At 44.0% G+C, this 24,768-nt stretch overlaps 1 protein-coding gene across 2 annotated transcripts in view; it reads right to left on the bottom strand.

Moving 5' to 3' along the window:
• The window catches only part of ZNF827 (zinc finger protein 827), a 98,580-nt gene extending 79,403 nt beyond the window's left edge, over nt 1-19,177 (bottom strand). The window contains exons 1-2 of one of the 2 annotated variants that reach the window (XM_071431487.1): nt 18,563-19,177; nt 18,259-18,327 (exon numbers count right to left, since the gene is read on the bottom strand). In XM_071431487.1, the coding sequence (XP_071287588.1) occupies nt 18,259-18,301 (43 nt within the window). In that variant the 5' untranslated portion in view covers nt 18,302-18,327; nt 18,563-19,177. Of the gene's footprint in view, nt 1-18,258; nt 18,514-18,562 lie in introns of those variants that run through there. The other variant, XR_011679895.1, reaches the window with a different exon arrangement.
• Between the last annotated feature and the right edge of the window lie 5,591 nt (nt 19,178-24,768).

The following is a 24,768-nucleotide window of genomic DNA, read 5'->3' as shown; positions in this document are numbered from 1 at the left end:
CCTAGGTCCCCCATTTTCCCCTTCATGATTTCTGTGACCTATAATAAGTAAGCAGCACAGGAAGTCACCTCCTCTTTGAATGGAATTTCTGGCTCTCTCCTTATCAACGGGATGATTATTCAACTCTTGACCTCGTCACAAAATGGTTTAGTAGTGTTGCCGGTGCTTGAACCAAATTTCTCTACTGCAGGCTGACCTAAAGAGAGCAGCACAGCTGCAAGAAGGATCTGCCAAAAAGCCACAGCTCTTCTGTTCTGTCCTTCTCCCCTGTGTTTAGGTTATGTGAAAATACTCACACAATTAGACAGGGAAAGAAGCCCTAGGTAGGACTCTCTATTTCATCTCCACATCTTCCAAGATAATGATTTTCCTAACTGGAGGGAAGGAGGAAAGGGGAAAAAGGAAGGCACAGCTTTTAAAGACAGGGCATACATTCCCTACTTTTATCCCTAACTTAAAGTAACTTTGAAAAAAATCAACATGCAAGAAAACCCCAGAATATTCACCTAACAATTTCTCTAGTACTGCTTTTCTGAAAAAGGACTTGGAGCCAAAAAAGATTAGAGAATGTTAGTTATTTTGCAGGAACTAGAACTCTTCAAGATGCTTTGCCTATACACACAAACAACTGAATGTGCCCAAATATTGTAATATTGAGCACATTCGGGTTTGCCAACTGCTAGACAGCCATAGATTATCAAAATGCATGTACAATATCTCAGTTTTCTCTCAAAGGCAGAATCCAGGTGTGATGGACTCTCCCAAGGAAAAAAGGAATCAGGAAAAATTACTGAAAAAACTTGTCACAGACAACATAAAACTGCCTTTATTTCCTGTCCCTCAGAGGAGAGAGAAGTTGTGGTAGATGGGAAACAGAGGCAGTAGCCTTCTATTGTCAGCCACAAGCCCCAGAATGATTGTGCCAAGTGTGGTCCACCAACTGCCAAAAAGATCCACCTTTTACTAGCTAGCATCCATTGAAGAGAACAGAAACACATGGATTTTCTCCTGAAAAGAGCTGTCACTACGTGTCGAAGGTTCTATGGGATGGTTGACAGACCACAAGATAGGACCTTACAAAGACAAGTCCGATCTCCCCCAAAAGCAAGTTCAAAAGAGAACTCCTTGAATGATGGCTGTTTGACATCTTGCCTCCAAGAAAGATTAGCTATTCTTCTGTTCTAGGCAGGAGGTTATAGTGAGTAGCTGTGGGATTAGTGTTTGAGGAGGGTTACTTCCACTGGGACATGGATGTTTAAAGCTACAGAGAAACGGGCATCACCTTACAGTGCAGTGAGGTGATAAAAGCTCAAGGCCAACAGAAGTGGTGGTCCCGTGCCCTCCCTTAGACTTGCTCTGTTCTTTGACTGCTTCATGAGCCAATTTCAACTCACCAATTTGGCAGAAAACCACTCATTCTGTCAAGAAATCAACAACAACAAAAAAATTGATGAAAGGAGACAGGAATGAGAAAACAGGTGGAATCAACAATCTGAGGCACCTGTCTCCTCTAGTCTTGTGGGGTGCAAAGTACATCATGACTTGTCAGTGGAAAACCAACTGAGGATTCTCTGTCCCATCCCAAACCTCCACAACATACCACACCTCTCAGGGAAGAGCTGACCTGTGCAGTCAGAATGGCCACAGCAGTCAGCATCTTGTAGACTTCTCCAGAAGCCTAATCTGGGACATCTGTATCTGGCTTGGCCCTAAACTCTGATCCTAATTAAAAAACCCTCTTCTCTAAAACTGGTAGGCAGCATCTTTATGAGAGAAGAAGAGTTCTAAAGACCCAGAAATAATATCTTAACAGTCAGGCACAGTAACCAACAACCATGAAAGTAGGAGGGCAGAGCAGTATGTCTTATAAAGTAATCAATAACAACATATTATATATTGTACAATATGTACATTACATGTTACATATAAATAGCACACATGTATAATAATGCATGATGATATTTGATATTTGCTTACTATAATTTAGAATTAGTTGATCCTAGCTGGATTTTGCCAGTATTTCAGGCCCAGTGAGCTGAAGAACTTGAGGTGTGCATGCGAAACAGAACAAAATAGACACAGTCTTAGAGAAGGGGAATGTTTTTGAAGACCATCTCTCAAGAGGTGCACTACAAAAGAACAGCCTGCACAAAAAGCTGCCATCAGCTGACTTGGCCCAGCTTGATCACCAGGGAGATGGTCCTGACTTCTCTACTCAGCCCTGGTGAGGCAAATCTGGAAGGTTGTGTCCAGTTCTGGACTCCTTAGTACAAGACAGACATGGGGCTCTGGCCCAGCTACAAAGACATTTAAGGGACTGGAGCATCCTTCTTACAGGAATTGGCTAAGAAACTCAGGCCCATTCAGCCTTGAGTAGAGACAACTGAGAAGGGACCATCAGTGTATAAAAGTATCCAAAGGAGGGGAGGTCAAGAGGATGCACCAGGCTCTGCTCATTGGTGCTGGGCAATAGGACAAGAGGCACAGCAGAAACTGATGCCCAGGAAGTTCCACCTGGATACGAGGAAGAACTTCTGTACTGTGCAGTGACCACACACTGGAACTGATAGCCCAGAGAGGCTGTGGAGTCTCCCCTGCTGGAGATATTCAAGAACCACCTGGACACAATCCAGTGCCATCCTGTGCTCTGGGATGACCCTGCTTGGGCAGGGAGGTTGGAACAGATGACCCACCGTGGTTCCCTCCAACTTGACCCATTCTGTGGTTCTGTGATCAGCACACAGAATAACTGGAGAAAAGGTATACAAAGACAGTTGGTTTTTATGATGGAGGTTTTCAGAAGAAACAAATATTTCTGAGGTCAGCTTATGCTGCAAAGGCTGCCTAGTAGCCCCAAGACAGGTTCATAAAACACATGAAGTGTCAGTAAAACAATAGAAAATCATGTTCCTTGCAAAACCTATTTTATGTTACCAATGTGCTTGCAACAGTTTTATGGAGGCTGAGCAAAATACCACAACCAGACTTACTGAAAGCTTCTTCCACAGGCCCTTACAAGCATCCTGTAATAACCTGTAGTTGAGGCTGGGCACACATTTCATAGAGCACAAGATACTGCTCAGACTGACTTAGACACTACAGGAATATGGCCAACCTAAAACCTGGAGTCAGTACATTAACATATCCAAGGAATACACCTCTTCTTCCTGATGTAAACAGAGAAGATGATAAACCATTTCCTATAAAACCAAGCAATTTTTAGGCAGCAACTTCTGAGCCAGATTAAAGTTCCTTATCAGAATTTCAGGTTTCCCTGTGTCTTTTAAAACCAGCTATGATATCAGTTTTTGACTCTGATATATTATTACAAAGTAGAGAAAAAACTGTATGAGCAGGAGTTCCACTGTTATTCCCACAGCTCAGCTGGAAATGGGAAGCAGTATTAACAATCTGTGGTGGTATAAATGGTTCATGTGCAAGTCTATGCAGAGAGATTCCCTGCACCTGGAATGGCAGTGTATTCTTGACATCAGTGAACACTTGCCACCTACACATAAAGTTCAGCACAGCAATTAAAAATTCTACCTTTTGTTAGTTATAAAGAAGCTTTAAATCTCCTTAAAATTGTTTCTATTTTGCCAAAATTCACTTTGATTGCTTATTTGTTTTGCTCTAGAGAGATGTCTAACTCAATAGACTGCTGCAGTGAGAAAATATCAACTACCATATGATAATAGGGATGCTGGCACCTCCAAAATAAGAAGAGCTAAAGATTATTCTCAAGACTTCTCTTATCTTTAGCATGCAGAGACAAGACCTGTCATGTCAGCCTACCTCATAAAGGAGGGGAAATATTCCAAAATTTCATAACATGGGCCTTCAATGAAAATGAAACCTCAAACAATTTGCAAAAGCTGGCTACAACGAGAAAAGTCCCTAAAGGAGGAATTTTAGTTTCCACTCTAGGTCAAATTATTGTGGGAAAATCACATGAATGCCAAATATTCAATATAGTAATCCATAATATTTTAAAGTCATCCTTCAACAGCATGGAACTCCATGAATAAGAGTTTATATCCTTTGGCAGGTCATTAATGAAACCTTCTTTAAGTTGCTTGTGAAACACAGAACTGGTGTCTCTATTAGGAAATTCTAAGCAGAAACACAAAACTACCTTATCTTAAACATAGTCTAGCTGCAAAGCAAAGGCTCAGTTACTCATTTCCAAATGGCTACGTGCTTTCTGGTAGTTCAGTCCTGGGTCACAGGAGCCTCCACATCAAAGCTGAAGTAATTATGAATTCTACAGTTTCTTAGGTCACATTTTGTATCCTCTAGGTGCCAAAAAACAAAACAAAACCAAACCCCCACAAAAAAACAAAGGAAAGCTTTGCTTTCTAATCTTCATTTAACCTGGTAACAAAGAAAATTGGTGGTCTGCTGTATTTTGCATACCTGTGTTCTCTGGTCTTGAGCTACATCTGCAAACTGCCTGCTCTTACTGAGTGCTCTTACTCATCAGCCAACAATTCATCTTCATTAAAGCCTGCCCCTGACCTGCCACCTCCCCAGACCTGGGTGCAGTGACAGCTGTCTCAACTCTTTACTGTGACAAAATGCATCTTCATTGCCTGAAATGCACTGCAAACTTCAGCACTCACAACCCCAACAGATAAAAAAGGAGGCACGGGAATTCTCAAATATTCCCTGGCAATTTACAGCAGCCAAGAACAAAGTGATCCATTTGTGCTACAGATTATTGCACTGCTGATTAACCATCAATAGCTGTGACCCATTTTAGTGTGGCCTGTCATCTAAAACTGACAGGGTCACCACAGCAACATGATTTTTGTCACCCTTACAGGTAGAAAGGAAGCAGAGGAGAAGTTGCAAGCATCAATGCAGCTGGCAAAAGAAGTCAAAAAAGTGTTCAAACATATCACTTTGTTGCATACAGACAATTTGCAATGAAAATAAATAATTCCCTGATCACAACTGCAACTTGGCATCATGGTCTGGGAATGGCCATAAGTTTACAAAAGTTCTCAAGTTACCTGAAAGACTAAAATTGATCTAAAATCTCCACAAAAAAAAAAAAAAACAAAACAAAAAAAAAAAAACAAACAAAAAACAACTGTAAATCACCTATGTTCTGAGCTGTGCATAGCAATTCCCAACTTTCCTAGGAGACAAGCCATTGACCAAAAGGCTAATTGAGGCACCAAAACCAGGCTGGCTGATTACCTGCTCCTTCACCCATTCATTCCAAGGAGTTGCCCCCGTGTGTTGTACACACCATATAGGATCATGCCCTTAAGCAATCCAGAGTAAATTTACCATAGCCATCACCATGTATCAGAAAAAATTGTCTGCTAAGGTTGATAAATCAGTCAATTACCTGCTTCCTTGGCTTTTACTCTTGTGTAAATGTTTTCAACCTGACATTAGCAATACCTATAAGAAGATGACCCACACATTGCCAAAACCAACTATTTAAATTACTAGCAAATCCTTAATTACTATAAACAAGATTACAACAGGCTTGTTTAAAAAAAGGTTTCTAAATACCAAAGTGATAGCTCCAGAAAATGAAGCTCCCTTGCTGTCATTATTTGAGGCTGCAGGTTCCACATTAACTCTGGCTCTGTGTAGGACCCTCAGAGCTGCCTCAGCCCACCTGAACACCACAGCAGGAGCAGCTGCTGTCTCTCCATCACTACTCCTTGCCTGGCTGAGCACAAACATAGGGCAGGAGGTTCCCAATCCCTCAACTTCTCCTATGAGGTCTAAATCACCTTCCTCCCCAGGCCATGCACTCCCCTCATGTCTATAAAACAGGGAGAAATCTTGAACATACAGAGGAAGGTAAAGACAAACAAACACTACTGAAACACTGCAATTATTGATTTCATCTTCAAGGCAGAGCTGCTTCAGTGCCCCTAGTGGGAATCTAAAGAACAGTCCCCAGTGGCAGAAGAGTGTTGAAAATCTACAGGCCACGGTCCTTGCCAGTGAGCTAATTTGGGCTAAAAATTGAATGTTAAACTTATGGCAAGGTAGATGCACATGATTTCAGGAAAAATTTCCCTTTCATACCTCCTCTCTCACTGGCAATAGCAAGAGATTCCCAGAACAGAAAATAGCTAATGCACAGATGCTGAAACCAAAAGAATAATTATATGTATCATCCTTCTTCTTCTACACACAGAAGTTATTAAACACAACAGACTGTGCAATAGAACTGGTTTGCTGTATCTCTTCAAAGGCATAGTCAAGTTTGGAAATTGAGAGGTGACAAACTGTGACCAGGGTTTGTACAGCGACAGACTGATGTAGCCTAGCACAGCTGTGATACTCGAGGAAAACTCTGTTAGAAATTTTCAGCAGTGCTGCAAAACACACAGCAGCATCCAGAAGACATCTAGTCATTTAAAGAAGCATGTTTTCCAACTTTTTCCCCACTGCTCTTCTGAGGGATAGCTACTTTACAGACGCACAACCTCAATGGCTTAGCTCAGCTTGCCCAAGAAACTACTAAGTGTATCTTTCCTACAGGACCTAACTAGAAAACAGGCTGTCATTTAGGCTGAAATTATTTTTGTTTGGCCATATGTGCCTAGGACAGCAGGTTAACTCCCTGGCTTGTACTCCTATGCACTGTACACAACCAACAAAGGTGGAGGAAACAGAATTTCCTTGTCTCTCATGCACAAGGCAATCTTTGAGAGCACTTTCTGATGTCTTACTGCTACCACAGGAAATAGAAATTCAGGAGACATTTGTCTGAAAGAGTAATCAGAAGTCCTACAGAAGAACATGGTACTTCTGATCTGCCTTCTCCACAACTACTGTTGCTAATTTCCTAAGGCAGGCCAAAAATGTCAGGGATGATACAAATGGCAACCTTTACTTCTCCTCTCCAATGCTTAAAGGCATGTTGTATCTTCTCTTGAACCAGTTCCAAATAACTTCTCTTTCTATTAACTTCTGAAACCACCAATAGCACTCAGGGTGCGACACTGATAAAGTACTGCTATTGCCAAAATGAAAAATGGCTATTTCTTTCTCTACTTTCCTACCTTTTTCTGACCAATCTACTTCAGATGGCATAGAAAGCTTATCATAAATACTGACTGGCAAAGGGTGAAAAAGAGAAGAATTATCAGCAATAAAAGCAGTGATTACACCACAAGTGTTTTTGAAGAAAGAGAAAAAGAAAAAAATCTCATGAGTGCACTATTGCTATACAAGGATTAAAGCTGAAAAAAGCCATGTGTGAAGCTCTGCCCATAGGTGTGAAGATTCTCTAAAGAAAACTTCCTGTTGAGCCACAAGTTAAAAAACCCCAACCAAACAAGCAGACAAAAAGAGAGATCTGATGTCTGTATACTATCCTGCTGAGCCTCCAAACATGCCCACAATGATCACATACCCCAACAGCTCTGGCATTGCAATCTAGAACTCTCGGACCCAAAGCTGTTTAAGGAACACAGTTATAGCTTACAGCACCAGAAAAAATAGCAAGAGAAAAAAATCTTGCTTATGAAGGGAGGTTTTCATCTCCCAGGCACAAGGTTAACCCAGGTAGCTTCTGGAGAAGGCAGAAGAACACACTCTCTCTGTCTCTGTATTGCTGCAGGTGTCTGGCTGGCTGCTCTTCACAGAAAGGACATACTGGAATTTGAAAAACTGTCAAAGAACTGGTTGTGTTTGCCTATCTTGATAAGATGATGTGCTGTTGTACATCCTGACTATGCCTATTTGACTTTTTTGGCTAGCTCATTATTTCCTTCTCTGAGCATGAATAAGACATCTCAATTTCCCAGCAATCCCTGTGGCATCCTGGCAAAAGCAGCTCATTCCACTAAATTCAGAAGAACAGTTACCACTGCATATTCAATAATGCCAACACTTCTGCCTGATTTCCAGGCAGGGCCAGGTTCTCTCCTGTGACATACGTGGGTATGTGGCAAAGGAGGAATGCAGCAGGAGCTCAGATTGTCCCTTCTGTTTTCTAACCCAGCCTCAGCCTGGAGATCAGCTTAGCAGCAGCAGCTGGAAATGGCTCTTAACAAGCAGTAAGTAGATCAGAATGCATTCCAGCTGTGGTTTCATTTCTAACCCTTCCCATCTCTGATGCACAGCCTATTCCAAGATGCAGTGATATGAAGATGTATGAAATAATAGGATTATTCCTCTCCTAGAAACATCCCCATGCAATAAGAATCCTCATCTGGGGACACCAATGCAACTTCCATAGCATTTGCATCACCCTACAAGGGAGATCAGAAGAAGGCTGCAAGGAAGATCAGAAGAAGGCTGCAAAGATGGCCCGTTCCTGATAATAGACATTTAGTACAATTTAAAAAATAATGTTAAGGGAATTCACTGAAGTCATCTTAAATTATTCTAAATATGGAAGTCAGAAAGGTAGCAACAACAAACACTGGGAACTTTCTTTCACTTTTACTAACATACAGAAACAGAAAAGGCCACATTAAGCACTCAAAACATTAACTCTTGGAAAAGGACTTTTAAAATACATGAAATTGTTGCTTTAGAACACATTTATTAAAGATGTTCCAGGGATCAACAAAGTAAAAGAAACAACAAAGCCAGCTAGAAATCCCAGTCATCTTAATATGCAGGTGGCAATAAACAGAACATGGGAAGCCTCAGATCAAGGTGCTACAGTGCCTGTAATTATCCCTACCGTGCTCACAACCCCCATCAAGGGGTCACAAAGCAAAGGGAGGAGCTCACAAACTGTGTGGATGGCAATATTCAACCACAGCAGGTGGCAACAATCACAGCACCTGCTTTAACAAAAATCCCTTTTTGTTTTAACTAGTTTCTGTTTATTTTTGCTATAAGCAACTTCTCCTGCTCGATTTCTGGTAAATAATGGGCTCCTCATTTACCATTTTACTCTGCCCCATTACTCACCCAAGGTGTTTTGTTCTCATTAACCTTCCAACTGGTTCAGAAACAAAAAGTTTAGATTTCATATACTGAAATTATTCCCTCTTGTGCCTGTCACAGGAATCTAGTTGCCTATAATTTCATCTTTTCCTCTCTCCCAAAGTCAGATTAAAACATGGCAAATTATATTCCCTGAGTTTCTAATTCCTCCCCCAAGGATGACATTATGGTAAGGTATCTAAGAGAAGTTTCAAGAAGTGTTTGTTTTGTCGTGCTGTGTTTGCTACCAAAGACAGCTGCTTTCTCTGTCCCTGAGAGGATTGCTTGGGGTTAACAAGCAAAGCCAAAGAGGAGAGGATTAGAAAGCTACTCATAGTGGTAGGAGAGCACACAGCAGCAGACCACGTGGAACAGGCACTGCCCACTCCCAGACACATGGTTTTATGCACTACACCTCAGCCTTCAACCTTAACTCAGAGGTCAAGCACTCAATTAGAAGTGGACATTCCTCAAACCTTATCTTATTTTAAAGAAAGTTAGGATTCTGTGCCAAGCTCCAAGAACAAGAAGCCACTACTATGGCTACTTAGGACACAGGCACAGCAGAAATGAGAGCAACGTGTTTTGACATTCTGTGTAAAATCCACCTAAAATTTCAATCAAGGGGAATAGCTAGAAGTGAAGAGGAAGATTCATGTTCATGTCCAATCCAGTCCCAGATTTTCTGCTGAGCAAACAAGTGTGACAGTGGTAGTGGAATTTGATTTTACTTTTCCAAAGTGCATTTCTTGGCTGAGAACTCTGTGGGCTTTACCAAGAACTTTTATGAAGGCCAGTAAAAGCCTTCAAAGACAACAACTTTGATTCTCCTGAGAGTGTGTCCATACTAAATAACACAGTGCTATGTGGTGATATCTGAGCCAACTGGAATATACCCACAAGTAGTAGAGCTGAATTAACCTGGGCACACTGCTGTGATAACAGCCTCCTGTACACAAGGCAGCTTATTTAGAGCTTGCTTTGTTATCTCAGTGTGGCACAGCACTGTGCAGGAAGACAATATAAACAATTATGATGAAGCATATTTAGGTCTTATGGGCAATGTTCAAGTACCTCAAGGTGGGCAGAAGAGCTCCCTTCAGAGTTATTCACTGTGCAAAGAACTCCCTTTGGCAATGCAGAATTGACAAAAGGATTATGTCAGCCTTTCCTTTCCAGAAGAGGAGCAGGGTGAGAGCCTGGGGGCAGCAGAAATTGGAGCAGCTCTAGGCTGTTATACTTACTCTGGTGCCTGAGAAGGGCTCCTCATCAGCTCAAAGTGCCGGAAACAGAGGTAGGTAAGAGGAAGTTCTGCTCCAAACACATAAAGAAATGGGTCCTCAGTCATTAGTTGCCAGGTCTAGATTTGGCACAGTGGTTTATAAAGGGAGAGACTCTGGCTGTGCTTCAAGAAAGCACACAAACACAGCTACACCACCAGCTGCTGTCTAAATACACTTGTCTGCCACCCTCTCTGTTTCTTACTCTGCACTCCAGATAATGATCATCTAGTTGAGGAAGATCTGTTCGTATTTTAATTTTTGAGATGAGTAATTATTTGTCCTACTACACAAATCAAAGTGAAGTCTAGAAGCTTGCAAAGAATTTGTGTTCATTAAAGTCACACATGGGGATTATTCATTAAGCTAAAGACACACAGTAAAACCAGCAGTTCTTTTAATGCGTTTTTCTAAAAGTTACTTGCCCTGATACACAATGTAACAAGCACCAAGATTCAGGACATGTCCAAAATGAGAAGTTGTAACTTTAAAGCAAGCTTGTGCCAAGTCTTTTCCCTTTCAGAAACTTTCAGATAAAACTTGAGACCATGCTGGAAAGAATTATTTGCACCTGCATAGAAGGCCCTGCAACAGAGGAAAACCACATCCAAGCTGCAAACCCCAGATGAGGGTCAGCAGAGCTACAAACCCTTCTTGAGGGAGGGAGTTCTTAGAGTAGGGCCATGCAGAATTCAAAGAGATAAGGACGGTAGCTCAGCTTTGAATTTCTTCAAAAATGTTATTTCTACCCTAGTGAGAGCACCCCAAATAAAAGAAAAAAAAAACAGTGCAGATGTTTGGAACCTAATTTCATTTGCTGAAACTGCTGATTATACCACTCATTAAAAGACTGCTACCACTTGGTAACCCTTTAATTTTTAATGGGATTTATTCTAAACAGCAACTAAATCATCAGTCTCGCATGCAACCTTCCCTCTCCTGGTCTGCTGTGCTATCAGCACTAGCCACTCTTTCCCCTCTGCTCCCAGTCCTGTTGTCCAAGTACTGAAAAGAATGAGGAAAAGGACTGTTTATGCAGCCCAGTTTTTCTCTCTTCACTAAATTTCTCAGAAGAAAACCCCAAACATGACTTTTGTGTTATTCCAAATTACCCTAACTCAGACTCTGTGTGAATTCTTAACCTGCAAAATGGAACAGCCTTATCTTAGTGTTAGGCTTAACTTGGAACTCCAATACTCAGTATAATTATGCCCCAAACAAAGAAATCCCTTGAAAGGCAGAAGAAATTTCAAGGAATAGAGCTAACTCCTAAACTGTCAGGTTTAGACAGGACATTCAAACTGGACATTCAAAATATTTGGTGTCTAGACCAAGAAGGATACCAAGCAAGGAAAAGAGAAACTGTCTTTGGGAGAATAACAGTACCATAAAGGTGACTGTAAGTCTGCAAAAAAGAAAACCTAAAAGACAAGCTTTCAAGTGAGCTTATGGGTACAAGCTGCTGAATCCTCCACTGTAGTAGCCACAATGCAGTGTATAAGTGCAGCATTGATGCTGTCTGTACCCTAGAGCATGTATCCCTTCAAATGAAGTATTGGTCTGAGGTTTTTTATTCAACTACATTTAAAAAGGAAAATCCCTGGAGAAAGGGGTATCATCCACCTTTTTGAAAGTTTGGGGTTTTTTCCTTTACCCAAATATAATTTATTATTCTTCATGCCCATATCAATACATAACATGTACTGTTCAGAGAAAACATATAAGGTAGAACAAAAAAAAAGTTTTACTTTGGGGGGCAAAAAGAGAGAGGAAGAAAACTCCCCCCATCCCCATGAAAACTGGATTCTATTATATACTGGTGGCTACTTTGTAGTCCAGGTATTTTGTATATTATTATTATTATTATTATTATTATTATTATTATTATTTTTGAAAGGCATATGGTACTTTAGCTTCCAAACATCCTGGAGGGATTTGTATGCGTAAACCCAAATGATACAAATCATGTACCATGAACAGCAAACTAGGCAACAAAAAACTAGGGAAAAAACCCCAATTTTTATTTAGAAGATATACTCTTAAAGAGTATATGCTCCAGAGTCATGCTTGAAAAGCTGCAATAGTAAAAGGATTCTGGACACAAGACATATCAGCTCTCCTTAACCATCTGAACTCTTGTCTATATTATGATTTCTTTGCAATGTGAAAGGGAAAAAAAAAGTCCTCTATACAGTGCTTCATGACAAATCACATGCCTTGTGAAGCTTCATGTTAGAAACCCTTTTAACTTCCAAAAAGTCCTCTTTTGTAGGTCATGCTCTCATTATCTTGCTCTGGGATCTGGTCTGATTAAATTATAGGAAATTACTAATACTTCACTTTGAACAGCCAGCTCCTCCTGGCTCCTCTTCTTCCTTCTTTTTTTTCTAAACTTAATTCCTCCTACTCCTGCCTTCTTACATTTGAGAAAGACAACAATCACTCTGCTAGAAAGATTAAGTCATACTCATTCTTCATCCATTTTAAAAGTAAAAATGCATTCTTTCTGCATGCTCTTACATTTCCCATTCCACTGCTCTCCCTGCTGGTTTGCTGTTTGGCCAACTCTAAGGTTTGTGGTTTTGTTCTAAATCTTTGGCACCCCTACCCCCTCTAAAATCTCACTCATAAGATCCTAAAGACTTAATTAACTTAATGAGCACAACACTGACTCTTTGGTAGCCCAACCTATACTCCAGTGTGATTTATCCATATTTTGTACCATCAGACAACACTAAGACATAGCCTACCATTGATGTGCTTTAGATGTTTATCACTGAATGATCATGTAAAAGTGACTTAGTAACAAACAAACAAACAAAATAATAAGCATACAAATTTAAAGAGACAGATTTTACATGTCAGAAAGGGTCCCCATAAAGGGAAAAGGTATTTTTGAAAAATCTGTGAGGACTTCATTAGCATAAGATGGACAAAATGAGAGAAGTGTTTTCAGATGGAGTAATGGGGTTGTTACTCAATCCACCAAAAGGCTGCTGTTTATTTGAGAGGTGCATTACAGCACCACCAGCACAACCATAATGAGAGCATTGAAATTATTAACCTCATCAAAAATAATAATTTTCCCTATGTGGATTCTCTTGTGAATTATGTGCCATATCAAGATCCCTGCAGTGGTAAGAGGTCAAAAATAGTAAGCATGTTGGAAGAATAAATAAAACATGTTAGAAGAATAAATAAAAGGTTCCCCTTATACATGCCATGTGTGCTAGTAAAGTAAAAAATTCATCTGAAAGAGAAAGATTGCTGCTCCTGGCAAAAGTGTTTTGTTTTGGCGGCAACTCTTAACTACCAAATAACAGCAAAAGCACTCCTGACATTGGGAAGTCTTTTGACAAACCCATCCAATGCATCCTGTCTTGCTATCAGAAAGTATCAGATGAAGCAAGCTGCAGAAATAAAAAATGAAAGAAGCTCTAAATCATGGTTAATTTACTTGTTTGACAGCATTTTTTTTCCTGTGATGATATAATCAAGCAATAAAGACACAATATAATAAAAAGCTTCACAGAGCTCAAGTGTTTTTTACTGTATGGAAACAGCTGAACACTTCAACACAGTATCTGGAATATCCAACACTGTACCTGACTATGAAAGGAAGAAGAGTTAGACCTGCTCATAGTCAGATATCCAACTTTTGATATGGAAACTAGTACTGTATCAATTCTGCATCTCCTCCTTTAACAAAACAACTCCAGAAGAAACTGCCACTGCAGTTTGTCCTGCATTGAAAACATTCCTCAGAAACTAGCAGCAGTTCAAACTTCTCAATGTAGCATTTAATTCTGCCTGAGACAGTAATAAATGCAAGCTTTGAATAAATGGAATTGTGGCATTCATTCGCAAATTGCATTGCTGACAAGCCTCCGAGACAGAACCAAACCCCAAGGAGTATCGATTGCTGCACTTAAGGCAACGTGGTGCTCTAGATCTTAAACATTTACTCAAGTGCCTGAAGACTTCCCAAAACTTTTACTTTTCAGGCTGAGCTCTTCCGAGTCACATGAGAAGTTCAGAGGTAGCAGACTTTCAGGAATCCTCAGTAAAGAAAACAACAGCCTGAGGTAGAATGGGAAGCGAGGCAACTAGAAGACAGGGTTGTGTTTATATATACATTTTTAAAGATTCTTATGCTGAGTAAGTGAGAAACAAATATCGAACTGCTAAAGTAGCTGGAAAAAAACCCTCCTAATGCACATACACACAGAAATGAGCAAAATTCCTTAAAACATTCCAGTGGAAGTAAATTGACTTGCCAAGGTAGCCACATCCAAATGTAATCATAAGACACACATGAACTGGGCAAAAATTTAAGTTATAGACTTAATTCTGCCATTGTAAACTAAGTCCACACAGCTGCAGTGTTTTGGCTGGGTATGAACAAGCCATGGTCTGTCAAGGAACATCTAAAATCCTTTCCTCATTCATTTGTATCTTAAATTAAGAAGGATGCACTTTCTCTTTGTTTCACAGAGTGTGATTGAAGACATTCTGCTGGCATCTGCAACTCAACAGTTCCCCAAACTTGACTTCTTTGGACACAAAAACTCCACTTTACAATACGTCTAAATATACTGGAGCCTCAAAGGGCCCATCCATCTGAGTGAACTCTGAGGTTCATCCTGCTTTGAGCAGGGGGCTAGGCCAGACAACCTCCAAAGGACCTTTCCAAACTAAATTATGTTGTGAACAACTCCAGTCACTGAAAGCTCAACCTTAACTCTGCCATTTTAAGCAGATGCCACCCAAACACATTATTATTGTATCTAATAATATCAACCCCTCTCTTCCCTCAAACACTGAGATGTCAGTATCTAGCAGCTCCCTTGGAACTGAATTAAACTCTTGCAGCAGCCTGGTACATCTCCAGCAAAGTCTTGTCCAGAGCACTTCTTCACCATCACATGTTTTTTGGCAGGGCAGTCTCCTCAAGTGAAACTACCTGCAAATGTAGGTGAGGGCTGTCCAGGGGAGTCAGTGGGCAGAAGTACAAAATCAGGGTGCTAGTCAGCAGTGACAGCAATCCTCAGGTGCTCTGCAGGGTATGTAACAATGCATGAGGGATAATGAAGGCCCAGCAACCCTGAGAACAGGGTTCTTGCTACCCAAGCTGCACTAGAGCCAACAAGGACTTGCCAGGCTAAGTCACATTTGCTCAGTTACACTGTAACGCTCACAAATGATTCTGTGTATCGACATGTGACTATTTATTCCCAAACAACTGCAACAGAAGCCCAACTATCCCAGGGAGGTTTGGTAGGATGCTACATCACTTAGGTGTCCTGGAGAGCATTCGGGCACCAGCAGCAACCTGCAACATGACTTGGGAGTGAATCACAGCGCGGTGCCCGCAGTGGGGCAGAGTCAAGGTTGAGCACAGCAGCTGACAGCTCCTTCTGGGATGCGCATGGGGCACTTTACATTCTTCTGCCACCATTGATACTTCAACATGAAATACACCCTCTGTCCCGCTAAGAAATGTATTGCTGAAACCAGCGAGAATCAGAGAATAAAACGTATTTTACACTGAGTACCCATCAAAGCAACATGTTGCTTAAAAAAACCCCCAAAACAACAACAAAAATATCAAACAAAAAAACCATCCAAACCAAATCACTATTTACACCATCTGCACACTGAATTCCAAGATATTTTCTTAATCTAGAACACTATTATTCTGAGTTATCCAAAGTATTACTGCTATTGTCAGATAATAGCTCTTGATCCAGTGCAATCTAGTTGCAAAAGAAATTAAAATAAATAAATCCCACTAAAAGGTAGCATTCGAGTGGGACTAAGGTGGGTGCGCCTTTCACACACCAGGAAAAAAAAATCCCTCCTCCCATGAACTGAACTAAAAAATTAATCCGAAAGAAGTACAAATTAGGCCGTATTTAAAAAAAAATAATCAAAATAATAACACACGCCGAACTCTATGTGCACAATGAAGGCAATTGTTCCTCGGCCCAGAAAAAGCCGTGACTTCCCCCGGCGCGGCGGTCAGGAGGTCGGGGCCGCGGGCGGCCTCAGCCGCAACCCGGAGGCGGGGGCAGCGCAGGGCCGGGCCCGCGGAGCCGAGCCGAGCCGAGCCCCCGCCGCCGCGCTCGGCAGCGCCCGGCCGAGCTAAGATGGAGCCCAGGTTTGATGTCAGCCCCAGGGGCGGGCGGAGGGCAGCGCCGGGGCGGGGGCGAGGGCAAGGTCAGCCGCCAGCCCGGCGCGGCCCCGCCGCCTCCGCCCGCCCCGGGAGCCCCGCGGCGCTCCTGCCGAGCCGGGCCCCCCGCGGCCGCCCCCCAGAACGCCCCTGAGCGCCCGGGCTTGGCCCCTGCCCCCGCCCGCCGCGCCGGGGCCGGGGCGCTGCAGAGGCGGGCGCCGCGCTCCCGCCGCTCCCCACGAGCCGAGCCCGGCCGAGCCGAGCCGAGCCCGGCCACGCTCTGCGGGAGGAACGGGGGCTGCTGGCTCAGCTCTCCGGCGAGCGGACCCCAAAGGGCTGTGCGGGGGCAAACGGCAAGAGGAAGGGAGAAGGGGGGGGGGGGGGGGGGAACCCCCAAAACCAACCTCGAACATCAACCCCCCCCGAAGCAAAGCCCACCACAACTCATGCCCTTGCCTCGAGGCGGCAGGAAAGGAAAAGGGGAGACAAATCTTGCGGGGCTGAAAGCGCTTCCCCCTCGCCCCCAGCCTGCCGCCCCCCGCGCCCACATCTCCCATGCCGGCCCGTGTGCCGGTGCGGGAAGGGCGCGGGGAGCGCTGCCCCAGCCCCTCTGCCCGCAGAGCGGAGCGGGGGCCGGGCCGCGCTCCGCCCGCAGCGGCGCCCCGCGGGCAGGGGCAGGAGCCGCCCCGGTGAACTCCCGGTGACCGAGCCCGGCTCCGGCACCGGCGGCTCAGCTCTCGCCCTGCCCCGAGCTCGGCGCGGAGGGGCTGCAGGCACGCTCCGAGCAGATGTGCCGGGGACAGACAAATGACCCCTCCATCCACCCCACGCTCTCCTTAAAGCAGCCCTGGGGCCGTGCAGGGGCAGGGTATTTTTAGGTCCCTTCCCCTCCTCTCCGCCTCCCTCTCAATAGCTGCCGAGCGCTGAATACAAGGAGACGGGGGGAGAGGGAGCGGGAGAAAAGTTAACTGTTTTGCAAAGAGGGGAGAAACAGGCAGGGAGGGGGAGGGAGCGATCGGGAGCAGGGCAGGGTGAGCAGTGTCAGGGGATGTGTGTGTGCGTGTGTGTGTGCGAGCGCAGTGGGTGCCCGCGGGCGGAGGATCGGATGCACTTTAGCCCTGTGCTCTGCTGCTCTCGTCTGGGGCAGCGCCGCCGAAGCCTGAGTCTCGCCTGGCTCGCCTGACCCTTCATTTCACTGCGGCCAGGAGGAGCCCGGAGCCCGCCGCCGCCTCCTCTCCCTGCTCTGCAGGGACCTCGCCTGCCACGGTCTGCCTCCCCGCCGCCCCCTCCCACGCCGCCGGCGGCGGCCGCGGCCCCCTCCGGGGTGGCCCCGGGGTCGGCGTGGGGTGCCCCGCCGGCCCCCTCCGCTGCCGCTGCCCGCCTACCCCCCGCTCCCGGGCCGCCCAGCCCCTCCGCAACCTTTAGCCGGGGACAGACCTCTCGGCTGGTTCCGCACAAGACGCCAGCAGCCGCTTCCCCTCTCGCCGCCCTCCCCTCCCGTGCTTAGCCCCCCTCCCCACCCCAATAAAACAGACCCCCCTCCCTCCGGCCCCAAAGAGAAACCCACACCGCCCCCCCCCTCCACCCCCCCCTTAGCACAAATGCACAATCACGGGCGAGGGGAGGGAGAGGGAGGAAAGGGCGAGAGACGCGAAGAAAGAAGGGGGGAAAGGAGAGAGAGGAAAAATTAAAAGGGCACAAGGCTGTTCATCACCAACATGGCTGCCTTAGCTCAGACCTAAAAGAGGAATAACCCAGGCTGTGTCTTTGTCAGTTTCACCTCTGTAACCCTAAACTAATGCACGAAACGACGGAGGCGGCTGCAGAGGGGAAGGAGACGGGGAGAGGAGGAAGGAGAAAATGGCAAAAAGAGGGGGCACTTACGTGAAGAGAGGCGCTTGGGCTGCTCCTGCTTCCTCCTGGGCATTTTCCCCCTTTTTTCACATTCTCCTCCTTGGTTTAACGGGAGATCAAATAAGACCGGGAGGGGGGGGCACGGACAGGCACAAAGCCGGGGCCCCCGGGGGAGCCGCTAACCGGGGCGGGTTTTCCCTCTTCGCCGGGGGAAAGGGGGCTTGAAGCCGGTTTTCTCGGAGCCACCGCGAAGGGCTCCCTCTCCCCCTCTCTCTTTCTTTTCCTCTCCCCCCCACCCCCCACCCCCCCACCCCCCCGCAACCCGGTCGTGCACCTGGCTTGTCCCCGGTCGCAGTATCCCTCAGCGGCCGGGGATGTGTTCCCGGCGGGCGGGCGGGCGCCGGGCGCCGTGCCGGGGCGAGGGCTGGCGCGGCGGTGCCGAGGGCTGCGCCCCGCGCTCCTGCCGGCCCCTAACTAACACTAACGCCGGGATCAAAGGGCAGCGGCGGCGGCGGCGCTCCCGGCGCGCCCGCGGGCGGGCAGGGACACCGCACACACCCCCGCACAGCCCCGGCGGGCGGGCACACGCACGGACACACGCACAGACACACGCGCGCCCCGCTGGAGCACAGGGGACGGTGCCCCCGCTCCCCGCGGGCTCCGGGCGCGGCGCTGCGCGGCGGCGGAGGATGCGCTGCCCCGGTCCTGCACTCGCTGCCAATCCGCTCTTAAAAAAAAAAATTAAAAAAAATTTAAAAAATTAAAATTCAAAAACAAAAAAAGGTGTGTGTGTGAATTTGTGGGTCTTGACCATTGGCACTGTAATCCCCTCGTTTGTGGTGAGAACGAAAATAATAGCATCAACCTTTTTTTGTTTTTTTTTAATTACGGCGTTTTGTCTTCCTGTGTTAGAAAAGCAAAATTGTGGTGCACAGCTAACCCCATAGAATTTTTTGGATGGGCTCAGCTATCCCTTCACAAAGCACAGGGGCCGAAGGGGTTTATGCAGCCAAACTTCGGTGTGGGAGGGAGAGGCTGCTTTATACACAACTCCCTCCAGGCCAAAACAAGCACCCAAAATAAGCCAGAAAGAAAGGTGGGCAGGTTGGTATCCTGACAACTTCAGTGCAGGTTTTAAAAAGTGGAAAGAATACAAGGAGCATGAAAATCACAACTCCTTGAGAGGGGTGTGTGTGTGTGTGTGTGGAGGGGGGAGGAAATCAAGATTAGGTCACCCCTAATGGTTGATTTAACTGCTACATGATACGTCTACAGTGCACACAGCAATCTGGACTTCTGAAATTTACTTTTTTTTTTCCCTGCTGTAATGCAGGTATATGAAGCTTGATCCTGAAGCAATTCCAGTGTGCATTATGAAGCCAGGATAGCAGCTTTCATTAACTGATACATACTCTCATTACTTCACAAATCACACATCTTTCTTCAAAGACAGACATGAAGGTGGAGAAAAAAAATAGAAGAGGGATTGGGTCTCACTAAAGCACAAAAGGTACTCCGTGAAAGAGAAGTGCTCTCTTTGTGACTTGCAGTCATTTGGATAAAAGTTCACACAGAGGTTGTTAATGATTTAAACTCCAAAACCTGTTACAACAATTGAAGTAAAATTATTTGAAGCATAGTTGTTTCATATAGCTCTCTCTTTGTGTAAGAAAACTTTGAACTTAGCAGAATACATAATCAAGATTGTGAGTCAGATGTTGCAAAAATAAAAATACGCATTATTATAGCATGTATACCTGTTAGAATTTTTTGGCTTTTGACAACCTGACTCATCATTTTATCACACTATTTTTCATCCTAACTTCAATTTCTTAAAAATAAACAGCTGCCTAGGAAAACACAAAACACCAAATCTGCAACCTAAATATTTTTAAACAGTAAATTTAAACTCCTAATCACCTCAATTCAGAATGGTTTCACATAATCTTACACTCATTTCACAGCCACACTGAGCCTTTCAGAAGGAAAAAGAAATCTAAATAGTATTTAAAAGATTACACACATGACAATCTCAGGTTCACTACCATGCCTGTGCAATTCTGAGTTTCGAAACCACATGCAGAGGGTACACATCTACTGAAACAAAACAAATTCCTCCTGGCTTCAGGTGGTTTATAATTTCACAACACAGCTAAAATACTTCATTTTCATGGAGAGATTAATTTATTTTTAATCCAGAGGTAAAACCAAAGTGGGTAACTGTCAGTACTAGAGATTTTGGAGGTAGGGATGAGTCCAAACAGCTGCCTTACACTTACTCATGACCAAGAGTACCAGAGACGGGATTCCCTCAGAAGATTTAGGTCCTGTCTTTTCACTCAGTTCTCCAGTTTATACTGGTTTTGGCGATTTCCACCATGTTAGTAGTGATAACCAAAAATATCAGAGGCATTCTCCACTGTTGCTCACAAACCTCAATTTTGACATGCCTGGGACTAGCACCAGAACTTTCTTCACTGCAGGACTTGCAATGCCAGACCTCCTTACTTATTTTTGCAATACATTCTAATGGCAACTGTGCTGAACTAAGCCAGCTTTGTGAGCAGCAATCCTGTCTGTGCAGGAGGCCACAAAGTGGCCATTTCAGAGAGGGAGAGAGTGCTGGCTCTGTGCTGTGATCCACCACAGCTGTGGCAGCCCTTCCCCAGGTGCTCCAGGAGAGCAGGACACAGGAAATACTGTGTTCTTCACTACCACTCTTTCCACCCTCTATTCCTCATGCCTTTCTGGCATAAATTAATGTTGACATTGTCAGCATTAATTTACAATGTGCCGTGTGGGTTTTTTTTCCCCTCCATCATTTGAAACCCCCTTTAGGGGAGTTGAGGTGGCTGCAGCAAAAAGGCACCACGGGAACAGAGCTCTCTGAAAGGGCCATGGGGACTGGCACACAGCAGAGCAGCATTAAATCTCTCTGAGGGTGACCTTGGCTTCCATAGACATCCTAACAGTTTTCCTAGGAGTTTAGTGGGCCAAGCCTTAAGAGTGTTCTGCAGTGGAAGAAATCCCAATGCTTGAATGAATTATCAGGGAGAAACTTTATATACTCTAGCTTTGAAGAGTTTCTAGCCCCACACCTGGAAATACTCTCTTAGGGAACAACTTGGTTTTTCATCTCTATCCTGGCTAAGCGCATTACTCCAGGTCTTGTCCTGGTCAACAGATAGTATCCAGCCTTCCCACTGAAACCATAGGCACATCCTGTTTTCCCACTATTTTACACATTGATTTAAGGAAGGTGACTAAGGACAAAATGCCACTTTAAAAATAATCCCCAATAATGTGTTTGATGGTATAGCACAAAAAGAAATAATTAAGTCAGCTGACCACACTTTTGAACATTTTTAGTCCAAACACAAGAAAACAGTTGCAAGTCTTCCACAGATAACATAATATAAATAATGCATTGCTTCTGCAGGTCCTGCTATTAATAAGTAATGATTGTATGGCACCTTCCAAACACCAAACCTAGTTACACATATGAATTAAGTTCAGCTCCAGAAACCACTTTTCAACAAAGTAAATATTTTCTTCACTTACACATGAGAAAAATGAAACAAATTGAGTAAATAAAGTTTTAAACAGTAATAAATGATGTAACATTCCTAAAACCTTTGCAGCATATCTAGCATCCAAACTGTCTTTATGCAACGTACCAAATACTTGAAAATGTTGCTAAACAGAAACTTAAATTAGCTGGCATCCTTGTTTTATTCTTTGACACTTAAAAGAATTCTGCTCCCAGGGTTAGATTTTTTAAAAGAAGTGCATTGAGGGGAAAAATGAGACCATTTTAACCCTTTTTCTGGGCCTTCTCAAAACAAACTATGGCCGCCTCTGCTTTAAGTGTCACCTACCAAAAGGAAGGCCAGGTCAGTTCTGTGTGTCCCTGAGCATGCAGCCGAGAGTTATTCAGGCTCTTTTCAAAGTTACTCCTATATTTGGATTAATTTTTTGTTGAGAATAGGCAAATACCTTCTACAGCCTCTGTATCTTCAACATGTACAACAAGGCCCACTAGTTTTAATTGAAATTACCATCTCTCTCACATGTGTTGGCCATTACCCTTAACAGCATAAACTCCTCTGGCTTTAATTTATGCCAATATTTCCTTGCTCAGCAGTAACTATGAATCAGTCCTTCAAAGACCATTTGATTACAAACTTCTCTTTGCTCTTAAGCACTTGAAAGGCAAACATAAAGGGCTGAACAAGCCCATAGGACAACAGCTCATGGATACCATCATCCATGCTTGCAGTTCCTCTGCAAACAAAGAGCACTAAGTAACAGGTTTGTAAGAATAATTGATAATGATAAGTTAGTGACTGGCAAGGCCACCAACCAACCCCACAAAGGCCAATGAGCAATGATCAGAAGCCATTGCTGTCTGATGAGTCTCATCCTAGGGCAGATAACAAACAATTACCAAGTGGGAGATGCACTCACATACCAGCAGATCCTAAATGACACACAGGCTTCAGCTTTTTTAGAAGATTACGAAATTCTCCTTCCACAAAGTTTTTAACCTCTTCTTTCTTAAAATGAAAGGCCCACAGCCACTTCTAGGCAAGAACTCTTGCAGAGGGTATGTTGAATCACAAATGTTCTTGAAGACCAAGAATTCCACAAGAGAATTCCACTGGTCTCAAAGCCTCCAAATGGAGAGGCATCAAGGAGGAAGAGTGCAATATGACCTATGCCTCTTTGCTAAAACACAACCAGCTTTCTCTGAATCTTGTGTGAATCCTGGCAAACTAACTAGCCATCATCACTTTATAACAAACTTTAGCACAAGATGCTTCTAGTTGAGCTGCAAATTTAACACATTAATACTTCTTCAGAAAAGCCATGGTGTTCATAGTTTTCAGCTGTTAGAATAGCACACTGCCTGGGAAAGATGATATAGCTTCTAATTTCAATTTAAAAAACTCAACACTTTAAGGCTGGTGACCTTAAATCCATTCTGACAAAAAACTCTAGATTTCACAGGCCAGAAATACATTGTCTATGGGTCTGAAGAAGGTCCACATAATTTTGTTGCTACTTAAATATTATAGGATGCTTCTTCAGGGTTACCAAAGAGTTTCGTGATTCTTATTTTACCATAACTGCAGTTGGCTTTTCAATTTCATAATTCCATAATTTATGTATAATGTCATGCTATTACATATAATTTTATATATTATATATCACCTCTTCACATCCCTTTACTGTAAGCCTATTTTGCAAAAACCAAAACCCCCAAACCAACCAAACAAAATAAAAACAACCACTCACCTGACCCTAGGACTATTGGAGTTAGGCCTACAGATACCTGAAATGCAGAAGTTCTCCCCCAAGTCTGAGTGAGCAACCGCTTACCCAGTACAGATTAAATATAGAAAAAATAAATTAATATTTTACAACTTGAAATACTAAGCAATTTCTGAACTGATGAAAAGAATTTGTTTAGTCAACTGAGGACTGGAACACTTAGCTCAGGGCTACTGCAGTTACAAATGGGGAAATAAAAAAGGATAATTATCTGCTCCAATCCTGATCTTTTTGCATAATTTTATATTCTACATTTAAGTGCATTGAAATCAATAATTTTATCCCATCCTAAGAATTGTCTAAGGTAAATCAGAGTAAGACCCAGAGAACTCCCTCTCTCATTTTGCTTCTGCTTAATAGTTTGCTAGTCACTGGTTAACTGAAGATTTAGGCACAGCTTTATTAGCAAACACCAGTCATGGTTTAAGGCATTACCTCCTCCTGGAAAAAAACACTCCCCAAACTGGCAAAACAGAATGCATTTATCCTCCTGCCTACTTCAGTGAGTAGAAGTCTTGCAGCTTCGTTAAGTAGCAAGGCAACAGCATTTTAAGCCACAGCTGTTTGCTAAATGGAAGTGTGTCCAAGTTTTTAAACACCTTGTTACATTTACGTTGAAAGGCAGAGTCTCTGCTGCACCAGCAAGGTGGCAAATTCCTCAGGGAAATCAATTCTGGTTTCTCAATTAACTAGCTAGTTTTCTATTGTTAAAACACCAGAGTAGTGGTGAGACTGCACTGGACCATGAGAGCTGACAAGGCCCCAAGGAGCTCAGCTGCCATCTAGGACTGTGCTTTCACATCCCCTCTGACACGGGGGGAGGAAGGCAGGCACAGAGGGGCATGGCAGTGGCACTGATGCCAGCCATGCCCTCTTTGAATACCTAAAGAAGGGTGAGATAGAAGGGCATTTGGGAGACAAGAAAATACAGTGGTGCTGAGGCTTTACTTTCCCAAGGGAAAGAAATCCATTGGGATAAAGGAGGGAAGGACCATGCAGAGATCAAGTTTCTAGCAGAGTTCATCTGCCTGGTGTGATGAATTCACAGGGAATTCAGCTATGCTTGACCATGCTTCATGTTCTCAGTGATTAGCCATCACGTACTGGCAGGCAGAAGGGTTTGGGCTGCACGTCAGCCTGCTGAGCATGAAGGCATGCAGCCTGGAGGAAATCTCTCCTTGCATTGGCACTTCCCAATCGGGCTGT

The sequence above is a fragment of the Agelaius tricolor genome, unplaced genomic scaffold, assembly GCF_023055355.1.
Source record: "Agelaius tricolor isolate 1412-34295 unplaced genomic scaffold, bAgeTri1.0.p SCAF_8, whole genome shotgun sequence".
In the NCBI taxonomy this organism is placed as follows: Eukaryota; Metazoa; Chordata; class Aves; order Passeriformes; family Icteridae; genus Agelaius; species Agelaius tricolor.
This window is presented reverse-complemented; position numbering and strand designations above follow the sequence as displayed.